Below are 16,327 nucleotides of genomic sequence, written 5' to 3'. Positions count from 1 at the left end.
ATACACATATATTGTTTATATAATAAATTACGCTGTGCGTATCTATGTGTGTAACAATTTTAGAGTTCGGATTCTAGAGTTAGGGTTAGTTTTAGGGTTAGGGTTAGGGGATTAATACGATATACACCGTTACAGCGCTAACTGTTTTCAACTGAATAGGTGTCAGTGATTAGTAGAAATTATCGAAATAAGACAATTTTTTACATGAAATAAATTCGAATACAAACATTTTTTTCTGTTCTATAACACAAAATAGATAAGTATACGAAGTTTGAAAGTCTTTCTGTACCAAAAACACTACATAAAACATAAATGAAAACTGGTGCCCCCGTTTTGAAATAGATCCCATATGTACATACATACATATATGCATATAAAGTCATGCACATACATTATTGACAATCATTCTTCTTACAGTCTGGGATTGATCTGGTCTCTTTAGATAATAGTAGTATGTATGCACATTTTTTTTGTATACACTCAAACATCATCATCATCATCATCACCATCTGTCTGTTTTCCATGCTGGCATGGGTTGGATGGTTTAACTAAAAACTGGTAGACTGGGGAGCTGCACCAGGTTTCAATCTGATTTGGTATGGGTTCTTCAGCTGGTTACCCTTCCTAACACCAACCACCTAAAGAGTGTCGTGGGTGCTTTTTACATGTCACCAGTATGGGTGCCAGTTATGAAACACTGGCATTGGGCACGACTATGATCTCACTTGGCTTGTCAAGAGACCATTTTCTCATCAGGTTTTGGTGAAAGAGCACTGAAATATCAGCACTGTAATTTGCTATTTTAAAGACTTTTTTGAGATCAACTTGAACTGAATAAAATACCTTACTGCATTCTCTAAAATGAAACCTAAATTTATTCTGTGTGTGAAAGAAGATTCGCTATAAAGCTATTTTTCTCACCGGATTTAATGTTGCATTTGGTTCAAGGAATTGTTCAAATAAGGCACTGAATGAAATTCTGTAAATTTCCAACTGACTCTCTTTCCCTGTGGCACTTCCTGGCAGAAAAGAACAGAAAAGAAAATTTTTTATACTAAGAAGTAGAGTATCAATGATATAAATTATGTTCTTATAAGAACAATCATTACCGTAATCACCTTATAACAACAATTTACCATATTTGATGGTATCTATACCATATTTTTTTCAAAAATATGCCTCAATCTCAAAAATCACCTTGGCTCCTTTAAATTATTGTTGTCCCAAATGCTCACAACTATAGACTAATTATAATCCAGACAGTTTCTTCTATCTAATGTGACTCCATAATAAGTTACTTTATATATACAGCAATATCTTCTGCCATAGCAAATGTACTTTTGAAATGTTTTGTAATGTGCTGCTAAATTGCTTTAATACACTAAAATCATATTTTCCCTGAATATCTGCAACTGAAATTAAAATTTATCTGAGATACCTGTGCATCTCTTATGCCAGCAAATATGATACTTGAAAATGGATAGTATTTTTTCATCATAATGACATTAATTGCCATATATCATTCCTCTATTTAATTAGAGTTTACGTTGGAAAATGACAACTGATCTCCGCATAAGAGACAAGAGTACTTTTCTAGTGCTGTAGTTGTTGTTAAAATGCAATCTCAAGTGAGCAATGATTGAACAAACCTACAGCCAGTAAGTAGTCGGCTGAATGATAATCCACAAATATACCATGTCTCTGCTGATACCAAGACTGTACTGCATACTTTGACACACACACATACAAGAGTGCAACAAGAGAGTCAGGACATGTAATCGTTCAACTGTCCATTCTCTTTCTGTCTGGCTGTTGTTGTTGTCAGCACTGACCAAGCAGGTCTATGATGGAAGACAGCCAAGTCAAAATCATTTTGTCTTTTCCTTACTTAAGATGACAGAGTATGATATGAGGGAGATTTTGATGCTATTTCTAGTTAACCAAGTGATCACAGCAGGGTTCATTTACAGTATTCTCGTTTGTGAGAGCAGTCAAGTTTATTTCAGATATTCTCAATTTAAAAATCCTCTCTGGCTAATTGTTGAGAGGACGTTGGTGTTGCCTTGGCAGAAGTTTCCGCTGAGTGCTCTTGTTTTATTTGAATTCTTATTCACTTATTTGCATTCTTATGGAAATATATTCAAATAGTATGACTCTGAGGGATTTATACTTGACAGTGTTATCCTCCACTTTACCAATGTTCTCTTAGTGTTTTGTATCTTGTGAGACAACAAAATAAGTAGCAGACACAAAAGTGTCTAGGTCATTATGATACACAAACACTTTTGAAGTTGGGGCCCATAGTATGGCTGACACATTATCTTTACTACCAATTTACCAAACTTTTATTAGGATTCATGGCATTGGCAAGTACCAAGTAGAAGAAATATGTTTGGCAATCTCACAAGACACTCCTGCAGTGATGTTTGCTTCACTCTGACATATGTTGTTTTAAGTATATGTTGATGAAGAGAATTTCTCTCAGATGGAAACCACAGCATCGTGTCTTTCAACAATGTATATGCCTTTAATATAATATACAAACAGCAATTTAAGTTTCTTTTGATTAGACACTAGACTAATTTGTTTCAAAGGTGTCTAAAATATTAGTTTCAAATTTTGACACAAGGCTAGTAATTTCATTTCAGAGGTGAAGTTCATTACATTTACCCCAGTACTCTGAAAAGATGAAAGGCAAAGTCACCCTTTGCAGAATTTGAACTCAGAATGTAAGGATGGACAAAATATCACTAAGCATGTTGCCTAGTGTACCAACAATTCTGGCAGCTCATTGACCTAAGGATGTCTAAAATATTACTTGTACTTGATGGAATGAAATCAAAAATCATTCTTAGTAGTTATTTGAACTCATGTTGAAGGAAGACCAACTTAAATACTTCAAAACTATTACAATGACAGTAATAATCTTCTCTTTCCTTTCTTTTTTCTTTTTAAAGTCCAGTGAGATGAAATGTAAAGTATTTTCGGACAGATATTTGAATAAACAATGAATTCAAAGGAGACTAAATACAATAACACATTCTTCTGTTCAATGGTTTCTGCTAAGGCAAATTTCTTTAATAACCAATCTATATGTGTGAAAGGAAACTGAACATAACTCAGATAACAAAAGGAGAATTAACAGAGAGAAACAAGAATGAAAATACGAAAAGAGCTTCATGTATTACCATCCATAACAGCACCAAAGTAATCTGCTTGTGGTGAGGCAGCACAATAGGTAACAAATGACTGGGGTTTCACTTCACTCTGCTGATAAATGCAATAGAAATAGAAGTCAAGAAGATATCGCAAATAACACAGTTTTCATATATGTGCATGAGTATGTGTGTGTGAGTATGTGTGTGTGAGTATGTGTGTGTGAGTATGTGTGTGTATATATATATATATATATATATATAACAAATGAAAGACAGAAGATGGAATATACAAGAATATATTATTAATCACAACAATTGTTTCGACACATCTAGCATCGACTCCTCTTGTGGGACACACAAAACCTGGTTCAGGAGTATCCGCTGGTGCAGATGTATCTCATCAGGTGATAAATAAATGAAAAAAACTTGTTAAAATGACTGTTCCATAATGTTCACATACATACTTATAAATGTGCATACATGTGGATATGTGTGTGAGTATATAGATAGATAAATATATATAGAGAGATAGAGAGTGAGATAGAGAGTGAGAGAGAGAGGGAGAGAGAGAGAGGAGTTTCATAGAATAAACAAGAGAAATAGAATTCAATACCTGACTATGTATACTATTTTATTATTTCTAATCAGTGGTAAGTGACATGTAGCAAACTTTGTAAAATACACACACACATACTTACATACATACATGCATATATATACATACATTACCGTCCAGCACATGCCAACATGGAAAACAGACATTAAACGATGATGATGATGATGATGACACATATATATATATAAGTCATTCAGTTGTGTGAATATGTGTTTATATACATTCACACTCACACACACACATATCTTGCAGGCTCAGTGGTTAGAGTGTCGGGCTCACAATCTTGGGGTAGTGAGTTCGATACCTGGAACTGGCTGTGTGCTGTGTTCTTGAACATATGTAGGCTTGAATGGAATGAAGCTAGTATGATCCGCTGGAAGTGTAATGTCAGTGTGCAAACACGGCAGAGTGTAAATGCCCTGAGAGAAAAGTTGGGCATAAGAAGCATCAAATGTGGTGTTTGCCTACGGTGTGCCTGGTATCAAAATTCCAACATTATGACTGCTGCTTAGTGCCATGTGAACACTATAAAGGCTGTAAAATGTGACATGGACGGCTGCAACAGAGACTACAAAGGCATGGTCAACAGGAAAGGACACAGCAGGCATTCTTTATTATGGGCTTCTTTTTGTTTTTGTCAATAAATTCCACTAACAAGGCTTTGGTCATCCAGATGCTATAGTGGAAGATACTTGACCAAGATACCATGCAGAGGGACTGAACCTAAAGTTAAATGATAGGGAACTAAGCTTCTTAACCACATGGCCATGCCTATTCCTATGTATATATACAGACACACAGCTACCTCTTTACAAATACAGAGTATAGTATATTTGCATCAATAAACATATACACATAGACAAATATATGCATATAAATATATATTTGATGAATCTTGAGGAAGATTTCTCTTCTCTCTAATATAAGATATTTTTAAGTTGTAAACTTTGTAATGTAAATTTCATCATCATAAAATTATAGTCATGTATATGTGTGTATCCATGTATATGTGTGAGAATGTGTGTGTATATATATATATATATATATATATATATATATATATATATATATATATATATATATATATATATATCATCATCATCATCATCATCATTTAACATCTGTTGTCCATGCTGGAGTGGGTTGGTTTGACCAGGGCTAGCAAACCGGAAGGCTACACCAGACTCCAGTCTGATTTGACATAGTTTCTACAGCTGGATACCCTTCCTAATACCAAACACATATTTATGTGTGTGTATGTGTATGTATGTATGTATGAATGTATGTACGAATAAATACACACTTATGATGTTTTTTTGACATATCATTTGAAACTAATTTCCAAGAGTAGAAAATATTAAAAGCCATGTGTACCTGATCTGGGATAGAAAATGTAAGGATGAGATTGTTGGGTGCTCTGAACATGAATAGACGAGCAGTTCCTGTAAAATATAAAGGAAGCCTTGTGTTAAAAATCTACTTAATTCACCAAGGACAAGTTAGAAATTAGCAAGGTAAAGAAAGTAGAAGACAGATATTTGTGTTCATATATATTCTCTTTTACTCTTTTAATTGTTTTAGTCATTTGACTGCAGCCATGCTGGCTAGTGATCTATCATGGCGAATGCCAGACAGAAGAGTCACACAGGAGAGCTAGGAAGAAGGGGAAATAATAAAGTAGTGGTGATCCCAAAACGAAGGTGCACGCGTGTGTGGAAGAGGGCTGGTGACCTTGATGTGTGCATGTGTGCATGTGTAGGTGTGAAGATGTGGGGCTGGGAAGTGGTCAGTGCTAGTGTGTGCATGGTGGTGTGATGCAATGTGATGTGTTGTGTGGTATAGTGGTGTATGGTGTAGTGGTGTGTGGTGTGGCGTGATGGTGTTGGGAGGTGGGGAGGTGAGAGTGGAGAAATCAAGGGTGGGGTAGAGGTGGGGTATATGGGAGTGGGTGTAAGAGATGGGGTGGGTAAGGATGGGAAGGTGGGGTTGTAATGTGTAGGGGTGGAGTGGGGTTATGAGAGAGGGGTGACGATGAAGGGGGAAGAAGGTGGGTAGGAGTGAAAAGAAGAGAGAAGGAGAGTAGGAATGAAGAGAAATAGGAGTCAGAGCAAGAGAGGAGAGGTGGGTGTGAGGAAGTAGGTGTGAGGGGGAGAGAGGCAAGGGGAGGAAAGTTGAGCCCATATGGTGCAAAGGAGTGAAGAGAGAAGATTAATCCCTGTTCATGGTGCAAAGACAATCCGAACACGGACAGGTATATATATATATATATATATATATATATATATATATATGTACATATACATACATATATATATATATATGTGTGTGTGTGTGTATGTATGTATGTATATATGTATATATATATATGTATGTGTATATATATATATATATATATATATATATATATATATATATATATAAATATATATATATATATATATATTTGATCACTATATACAATTTATTTGTGCAGATCATTCAGTAAAAGTTGAAGACTCATTCGTCGTCTTCGACAGGACAGTCCACCATATATATATATATCGGACAACAGGCGGAAGGGATTAAGCACCTACTAGTAAATAAATAAAAATTATACTTAACTGATAAGTACTTTATTATGATTAATACTATTAATTAGTACTACAAACATAATTATTATAAATTACTATGATAAATCTAAACCCTTATTGTATCTTCACCCCTCCCCCGACTAAAATCTATTGGCGTATCCCACTGTTATTTTCTGTTTTTTATTATTTATCCTTCCTATCCCCACCATATAAAGGATTAATCCATCAATTGCTATTTTTGGTTTAGTCATTTACTTAATGGCCCAAAGAGATATGTAAGCGAAATCATATGATTACAACAATATTCAACTCCTCCGTTTTCCTTCTTTGTGCTCTTTTTCTTTATTTATTCCTCTGTCTGATGAAGCTCCATGTTTCAGATCAGTTTTATCACCAAATATGATAAATATTTTTAGCATATCAATGGCAACACCATACAACACTGGAAGCAGAAACAGCTGTTAGATGGGATGCAGTCTATTTGTATTGAATTAATAAATAATAATTGATGTAAGTCGATTGTTGTTTATCGATATTTCTCCATTTTCTGTCTTCTTTAAATTTTGATTCTTGATAAACTCATGTTTATCCTTGTCTTTACCTATAATTTATGAGCATAATATGCTTGCACATGCATGCCCATTGTTAAACATAGGTAATATACCAGTAGTTTAATGGATACTTCTAATCCCTTAGACAGTTATTTTAACCTCTAACTCAGCTAACCCCTTATATATATGTATGTATGTATATATATGTGTATATATACATTTATATATATATATATATAGCCCCTCCTGTTTATTGTCAACATATATGATATTTCAGCAATATATGATGCACTACATGTGAATGGAAGATGAAAGATCAGAAAATAAATCTTGATGAAATTGTGTTTTTGTTTCTTTTTTGTGCACATGCAATGTATGAAGTTCAAAACAGTGAAATCCAGTGACATTTGAAAAAAAAATCTGCTGTATCAGATAGGGATAGAAATGTAGACAAACCAGCACCATAATTCTCCATCATTCACTCTCCATTCATTATCTTGCTTTTCATGCATGATTCTCATTCTTCTTATTTCTCTCAATTTCACTATTTGAGAGAGAGAGAGAGAGAGAGAGAGAGAGAGAAAGAGAGAGAGAGAGAGAGAGAGAGAGATAGATAGAGAGAGATAGAGAGAGAGAGAGAGAGAGAGAGAGAGAGAGAGAGACTGAAGGAGGAAGGAAAACAGAGTTTGACATGACACAAACCTATTTTCCTATCCTTCTTTTAATGACACTATTACTCATTATCAATTTTATGCATATCTTTTTTTTAAGTAGGATGAGGTCTGAAAGAGATTCGGCTGCTGTTTCTCAAAATAAATGTCATACAAATCTACCACGTGACAAGGTGAGAAACAAGATATAGGCTTACATCGACTTTCATTGGAAATTGGTTCCAAGACTTAATGTGGAAAATGATGCAGCATGCAAAAACGCTAAAAACCGTTTTTGGCTTCTGTCTGTTTTAATAAATGGTTTGTACATGTTTTAATATGTATTTTATTTGATTTTTCCACTTCAATGTTGCTTTAAGGTGGCTTTTTAAAAACATTCATGCTTTTAGATATGTTCACTGAGGCCAACATAAGTCATATAAATCAGTGAGGTTAATTTTATTTTTACAATTTCATAAAAAAAAAATGACTTGAGGATGACTTGAAGTAAAAAAAAAAAGTAACTTGAAATGACATAAATTGAGGCATGTCTGTATATGGTTTTGTGGTTTTGGAATACATGGCAAACAGTGCACACCAACAATTCAAATTTAAACAGACAGAGAAACAGATTGATAGATATAAGTGAATGGATCATTTCTCTGTTTCAAACATGAGTCTTTCACTCAGTTAACTGAAATACACTGTCAGTCACTGAAGATTCCATACAATTAATATAATTCTCAGACATAATCAGAATGACTCAGCATGCAACAAAGATATCTCTTTCAGTTACAGGTACACTTCATCCAATGGGCCTTCTCACAGTTTCTACCAACCCAATTTCATTCAGGGACCTTGGATTGATACAAGGTTATCATAGAAGAAATTTTCCCAAAGTCTCATACGATGATATAAAACCTGGAACATGATTTGTATGGCAAACATCTTAACTACTTGGTCATAAGTGAAACAAGATCTGACAAAAATCTAATGTTAGTCTAATATCTTATATTCTTACATATCTGTTATATATATCAGGCACTATAGGACATTCTCTTAATCAGATGATTTCAGCACTTTCTGGTGGTATTGTGCCTTGCAGCAGTACCAGGGAGAGTTAATACCATTAAGCAATTTTTCCTCTAGAAACCCAAACAACAGCATTTCAACAACTCAGGGCAACTATATCAACCATTCTAACCAACTATGTTTCAGTTAGTTTTGCTGTTATTTTGCTCTCAGTTTTATCCTTCTCTCACATATCCATGTCACATCTAATCAAAGTACAATAACTTACCAACATCATCTAGTGCTGTGATGACAAATGTCAGTGCATCTAAAAAATATTGACTGACAGATTTTATCTCTGAGTTTTCAGTTTTCCACACAGCACATATTTCTTGAGTGGAAGCATCTAAGATGTACAAACCATCTTTGGTGCCCAAAGATGAATATATTGATCCATTACATCCACTGCAGCTGTTTATTTGTGGTACCTACAATTAACAAAACAGAGCATATTTATAGAGATGTTGAATAAAATTAAGTGTATGTACAAATATTCATTTCTAAGGTACAAGGCCAGAAATTTTGAGGGAAAGGATTTAGTCAATATCTTTGGTCCCAGTAAATGAGTAGCACTTTATTTTATCGACCCCCAGAGAGGTGAATGGCAAAGTTGATACTGACAGAATTTATGATCAGAATATAATGACCTGGAAGAAATGCTGCAAGGCATTTTTTTCTGTTACCCTAAGGATTTTGCTAATCAACCATCCAGTTGAGGTACAAATTCTCTGTGGGTAGGAAAAGATGAATAACTGGTCTCTGTTGGAGCTGTGAAAAACTTTGAATCTAGTGAAGTTGATATCCACTTTTGGGCAACAGTAGCAGGAGGAGGAGGAGGAGGAGGAGGAGGAGGAGAAGAAGAAGAAGAAGAAGAAGAAGAAGAAGAAGAAGAAGAAGAAGAAAAAGAAGAAGAAGAAGAAGAAGAAGAAGAAGAAGAAGAAAAAGAAGAAGAATGCGGGAGTTTTAGCAGGATGTTGGTGAAATCCTCATAAATAGTCAAGTGACCTAAAAGTGACCCGTTGTGGCTTATACATCTACACATGTCACTATTTTCATGGTTAAAATTCAAATTTGTTTTTTTAATCTAAAAATTTTTTTTCTTTTTATTTACATATATATGTGCATACATACATATATCTACACACATACTCATACATGCATGCATGTACACACTCATACACACACATAGTCTCAACAACACACACACATACATCTACACATATGTACATACGTATTAATCTATGTACACTCGTACGATTATATATAACTACATATATGTATTTCAGTATCATGCATCTCAACATGTATGGATGGATTTCTACATGTAAATGAGAGAAAAGGGTGATTATAGATGGGTACTCCCAAGTGGAATCTGGGTGTTACCGCATTTGGATTTACAGTTGAGGGTGGGTTTGTATTCCTGTAAATAGACAGCTTCAGTAACTTGTCTCAACATTGCATCAGTGGGATGTGTAGATAAGATGTCTAACCTAAGTCTCCCTAAGGAGCCATTGTGGCAGTCTACAGTATGCTGACAGAAGATGGAGTTTGTTTTTTGTTTTTCAATGTAGTTATCCAGGTGTTTTATGAACCTATCATTGATGCTCCTAGAAGTCATTCCAATATATGACTCTGGGATAATTGCGCAACTCCCTTCTTGGCACTTAATCTGGTATACAAACACACACACACACACACACACACACACGCACACAGCTGGGTGTTCAGACTAAATTTGGCAATTTTTTGAGAAACAGTTTGATGTATTGGTGAACAGTTAATGGCTTTGGAGAACATAAACATTAAAGCAGTTTTTGAGAAAAAGCTAGAGGTTGTGGAAGAGTGGAAACCATCTGAATATTGGAAAAGATTTATGTGTGATGAGGATTTGTGCCCAGAATCAAAATGACGACATCATGACTGTTGTTCTATGTTCTGTGAACACTCTAAAAGTTTAAAACGTGATAGACTATGAAGCCATACCCAACAGGAAGAGACACAGCAGGCATTCTGACTATATCTGCATGCTGGAATTTATCCCTACATCTTTGAACACATAGCCATCAATTCAGGTGTCTATGTGTAGTTACTAGAGACTGAATCCCTGGCTGAAGAGGGTTGTTGCTGGATGGCCATATGTGTAGCAGCAGGATTTGTCTCCTTGCCATACCTATGGAGAAAGTCAGAAGTGTTTATCAGAAAATTTATATGACTTCTCCAGCCCCAATTTCTGACCTTCAAATTCCCCTTATTGTAATCCCATGAGTTACTTTGTGCGGGGCATGATTGAAAAAGACACCAACCACTTTGCCAGGAACTCCAAAGCCAAGCTGGTGACCATAGTCAAGGAGGTTTTCATAGAGAGACACAGTGAGGAACACATGTGCCAAGTTCCAGAGCTGCCTCAAGACTGTAGGGAAGCTACTTTGAATAAATTGTTATCTACCATCCATAATCTAATTGATGTTTTCACTTTTTAAAATAATCTTATTTTTGGATGGGATATTGTTTTCTTTTCCTTTTATGCAAACTGTCAAATTTAGCCCAAACACCCATCTGGACATCTATTCCTGAAACAGCCGTTACAAACTATCTGCATACTTTTCTTCCTACTTTCTTCTTATCCTGCTTTAGACTCAACCTATGATGACCAGCTTTACTTATTATCAATAATTCAGACGTACTGTATAACTGTTCTGGGAGAATGATTGCATACACCATATCCATAATAAGCATTTTTCAACCAATGTCTTATCGACATCTAGTGATCTAAATTCCTGTAACATTCAATACTATCCTCATATTGTATCAATGTTAAAGCACATAAATGTCATAATCTGGTCTGATACCAGTTGTTTGCCTGTTTATATTTTCATTTTATTATAAACATAACTGCTTGATTGAAACAGCCTTTAGCCACTCTTCATTAGATAACCATAACATTTCTGTATTTTTTAGTAGCACTTCAAGCTGGTATTTAGGCAACAAGTCCATCTGAACACTAATTACATATTACCCATGACCCAATGGGTCACTTGGAAAGCCTGAGTTTCTCAGCAATGAAGTTTTGTTTCATGGTTTTTTTTTATCTTTTCCAAGTTACTTCACATGCTTTCAACGAATGTGACATTGAAATCACATATAAACAGCTCCTTTCCCTGGAAAAGGAAAGATTTGGATGCTATTTCTTGTACGTCCTGCTACCACCTAACAGATATTTCAGGTCCTTTATCGCAGATAGCTGTTACGTGGTAGCAGAGTGTGCTACAAATAGCAACCAAATCTTTGGAGCTGAGATATATTGAATGCACTCAAAAAAATCTTTGTTATGGTATTCTCTTGGGGCGCTCTTTTGCTTTGACTCTCAGAACTGTCATCTGGATCAGCTGGTTTTGTTTGTTAATTTCCATAAAATTTTTTTATTTATTCACTTTTGTTTTAAAGTGAAAGAGAGGAGAAAGTGAAAAATGTGTATATGAAATGAATGTGTGTGTGTGTGTGTGAGAGAGAGAGAGAGAGAGAGAGAGAAAGAGATAGTGCTACTTATACATACATTATCTATCTCTCTCACACACATATGCATATGTACATACAAAAAAGATGTATGCATATGTATTGATGTATGTATACATGACAACCCACCACTTCACTCTCTCTCTCTTTCATACACACATCTATTTCATATACATGTACATACATCTTTCACTTTCTCCTCTCTTTCACTTGCTCCCCTCTTTCACTTTAAAGCAAAAGTAAATAAATAAAATATTTTTACAGAAATTAATGACTTGAGATAATTAAAAAAACATTAAAATATTGACTGTTTAAAGAAAGCTAAAATATGAATTGATGTTTTCACTTTTTAAAATAATCTTATTTTTGGATGGGATATTGTTTTCTTTTCCCTTTATGCAAACTGTCAAATTTAGAGAACACACAATAAGAGAATACTTATTGTACACACAGCTTACAGTTTTGAAATCACATTCAGTTAAAAAATATTTCTAAATGATTAAAATATTGTGTACATCAAAAAGTTGACGTGTCTTTTTTTCTTAGAGAGTGCGAAGAGTATATGTGTGTATATGTCACAGATAGCGGACATGTGTTTGTGTTGATTGACATGCCATGACATTCATTATGAGTGTGCATTTTGTATGTGTGTTTGTGCGTTGGCATCACAGAAGCCATGTTTTATTTTTTCAAGAAATAACAAACAAAGATTGTGTTTACTTATTTTCAATAATAAATAGAGGTCCAAATGTCACAAAAATATGTACTGCACTGCCGAAAGTAAGTATGACAATAAATATGCAACAAAAAAATGTTAAGATAAATTATACTGCTTCTGAGATATTTCGGGTACAAACAAACATCCCTAGAGTTTTAGTATTATTAAGATATATATCATCATCATCATCATCATCTTCATTTAACGTCCGCTTTCCATGCTAGCATGGGTTGGACGATTTGACTGAGGACTGGCGAACCAGATGGCTGCACCAGGCTCAATCTGATCTGGCAGAATTTCTACAGCTGGATGTCCTTCCTAACGCTGACCACTCCGAGAGTGTAGTGGGTGCTTTTATGTACCACCGGCACGAGGGCCAGTCTGGCCGTACTGGTGATGCTGTGCTGAGACGACTTGTCAAACCAACAGAAATTTTAGTCATAGTCGTGGTCATTGCTGGTGTCATGTAAACGGCATCCATGCCAGTGGCACGTAAAAGCACCCATTGACGTTAGAAAAGGCCTCCAGCCGTAGAAACCATGCCAATTCGGACTGAAACACACACACATTATGATAATGATGATAATGTATATATACCTCCCCCTTTCACCTTGGGTGTCATTAGGGGAAAACATTTTGGTGCGAGCATTCAAGACGAATTTCTGGTTTGAAGATATCTTCCTTCTTCCCAACAGTTTTAGAAGGCCTGTAATGTGTTATAAGCATTGCCTATCTTCCTGACAACAAGACAAAATAAAGGAGAGAGAAAAAAAAGGTGACTAAAACCATCCTTCTAAGTATATCTCGTTACACCTCTCACAAAGTCCCTATAACCGAACACACAAATGCATCGCAGAACATTAACCCTCGTTATCTCACTAGTTCGTGAGAGCTGTCCGATCTTTGACTAACTAAACAGTATAATGCAATGCAACGACTTTTTTCTTTTTCTTTTTTTAAGTAAGAGAATTGGCGTACCGATATATGTGTATGTATTTTTATGTTTTTTTATTGCCCACAAGGGGCTAAACATAGAGCGGACAAACAAGGACAGACAAAGGGATTAAGTCGATTACATCGACCCCCAGTGCGTAACTGGTACTTAATTTATCGACCCCGAAAGGATGAAAGGTGAAGTCGACCTCGGCGGAATTTGAACTCAGAACATAGCGGCAGACGAAATACCGCTTGTATATGTAAGCATGCATATGTACAAGCGGAAGTAGGTTTGTGTGAGTGCGCGCGCTAATTTCTGCTTTACGAGAAGAAAAAAACAATTAAAACAAGATTAACGTATTATTTACTTGGACGGTTTGAGTGGAGGTGCAACAGATCGGAGAAGTGCACGTATCATCAATTTTGGTACTTCTCTGAGACAATTTCACATTTTGTCTATGTTGAATTTCAGACCAAACAGTGTCCAATATCTCATTTAGTATTTTATCCAGCATCCGATATGGTTGTGGTAACGTATCTCTCCATAGTTCTGGATCTGTTATATAATAGTCACGACGGCGTGTATTGACAGAGGATTTCTTGTCGATGCTTTTTGATGCATCTAAAGAGTCAATCGGGCGACTCTGAGGAAGCATTTTGTTGTTTATACACAACGATATCGCATAAACGGAAAGACAGACACTCGAAGTATCGTTACGCAGTTCTTAATATATGCAACTTATGACAAATAATAACTATCATTTGTGTTCGATACTACATATCAACATGTGGAACCAGTCAAATAAATAATTACAAAACAATGTGATCGCGTTTGTTCATGCATGTTTCCTTAGCAACGGCGTACATACAATACAAGCTAAGGGAGGTAAGTCAAAAATAAACGGGAATTATTTCCCTTGTCATGTGCAACTTGCCTTTGGGACTAAGAACCAGTTTCCCCTGGTGCGACCTACCATCGAGGCAGTGTACATACCTCTATTTTGATTATCTATTTACTTTTCCCCCTCTGTTTTCTTACTGCTTACCCATACAAACTGTATATGGTTTTACTCTCACGTACACATATATATACAAGGTGTTCGGGATAAATTTGACAGTTTGCTTAAAATAAAAACAAAACACTATATTCCATCCAAACTTAAATTATTAAAAAAAATCTAAAATTGTCCACCAGTTGATGATTGTGAGATAACAGTTTACTCAAAGTATCCATACCCATCTTTTACCACAGCCTCAAGACAACTGATGTATGTATTCCTCACTGTATCCTCAAGAAGATCTGCCAAATACCTCCTTGATCTTAGCCACAAACTCGGGCTTAGTGTTGCTGGGTGAGCAATTGGTGTATTTTTCAACTGTGCACCACACATAGAGTCATGATGTCAGTATTTTAATATCTGGCATGAATTATCATGATGCAAATAACTCTTTCTCAATATTCCATTAGTTTCCTGACTCCCAGGTTAAGTAAATCTTTTTCAACTGCAACTTTAATCCTTATGTTCTCCAACGCCATTGACTGTTCACCAATACATCAAGTTGTTCCTGAAAAAAGGAGGCTTAAAAAAACCGTCAGATTCAACACACTCACACACACACACACTCGCGCACACACACACACACACACACACACACACACACACATGTATTTATATATCTGTATGTATGAGTGTGTGTTATATATATATATATATATATAATCAGAAAATGGAGAAAACCTCAGAGTAACAACCACATCGATTGGACCACATTTATAGCTTGTTTTTTAATACAAAGCCAGGCATAAAAAATAGGTGATGTAACATATCTTACAGCCGTTTCTGATCCGTTGCTAAAATGGTGTCTATAAATAAATGCGAGAATAAAGTTCTTTATCTTCATAGGACATTTGAATTAAGGCACAGAGCTTCATCAGAGTAAAAAACAAGAGCATACAATATAAACAAAAGGAAGAAGGGAAAGGAAAAAAAAAACATGGCTTAGAAAAAAGTCTAGAAGCCCAATATGTTAAAAGCACATAATTTACCATAGAAGTGGCTATATATATATATATATATATATATATATCTTCATCATCAACATCATCATCGTTTAATATCTGCTTTACATGCTAACATGGGTTTGACGATTTGACTGAGGACTGACAAACCAGATGGCTACACCAGGCTACAATCTGATTTGGCAGAGTTTCTACAGCTGGATGCTCTTCCTAATGTCAACCAATCTGAGAGTGTAGTGGGTGCCTTTACATTCCACTGGCACAAAGGCCAGTTAGGCGGTACTGGCAATGACCACGCTCAAAATGGTGTATTTTACGTGCCACCTGCACAGAAGCCAGATCAGCGGCACTGGCAACGACCTCGCTCAAATATCTTTTCACGTGCCACTGGCACAAGTGTCAGAAAGGTGACGCTAGTAATGAACATGCTCAAATGGTGCTATTTACGTACCACTAGCACAGAAGCCAGACAGCTGCTCTGGCAATGATCACACTTGGACGGTGCTCTTAGCACTCCACTGGTA

The 16,327-nt window shown here is 35.6% G+C and overlaps 1 protein-coding gene across 2 annotated transcripts in view; it reads right to left on the bottom strand.

Moving 5' to 3' along the window:
• The window catches only part of LOC106875092 (WD repeat-containing protein 93), a 105,012-nt gene extending 90,357 nt beyond the window's left edge, over positions 1 to 14,655 (bottom strand). For both annotated transcript variants that reach the window (XM_089349704.1, XM_014923069.3), the window contains exons 1-5: positions 14,152 to 14,655; positions 8,846 to 9,044; positions 5,149 to 5,216; positions 3,189 to 3,270; positions 922 to 1,019 (exon numbers count right to left, since the gene is read on the bottom strand). In XM_089349704.1, coding sequence (XP_089205830.1) covers positions 922 to 1,019; positions 3,189 to 3,270; positions 5,149 to 5,216; positions 8,846 to 9,044; positions 14,152 to 14,439 — 735 coding nt within the window. In that variant the 5' untranslated portion in view covers positions 14,440 to 14,655. The remainder of the gene's footprint in view (positions 1 to 921; positions 1,020 to 3,188; positions 3,271 to 5,148; positions 5,217 to 8,845; positions 9,045 to 14,151) is intronic.
• Positions 14,656 to 16,327: the final 1,672 nt, after the last annotated feature.

The sequence above is a fragment of the Octopus bimaculoides genome, chromosome 3, assembly GCF_046866305.1.
Source record: "Octopus bimaculoides isolate indiv1 chromosome 3, ASM4686630v1, whole genome shotgun sequence".
In the NCBI taxonomy this organism is placed as follows: domain Eukaryota; kingdom Metazoa; phylum Mollusca; class Cephalopoda; order Octopoda; family Octopodidae; genus Octopus; species Octopus bimaculoides.
This window is presented reverse-complemented; position numbering and strand designations above follow the sequence as displayed.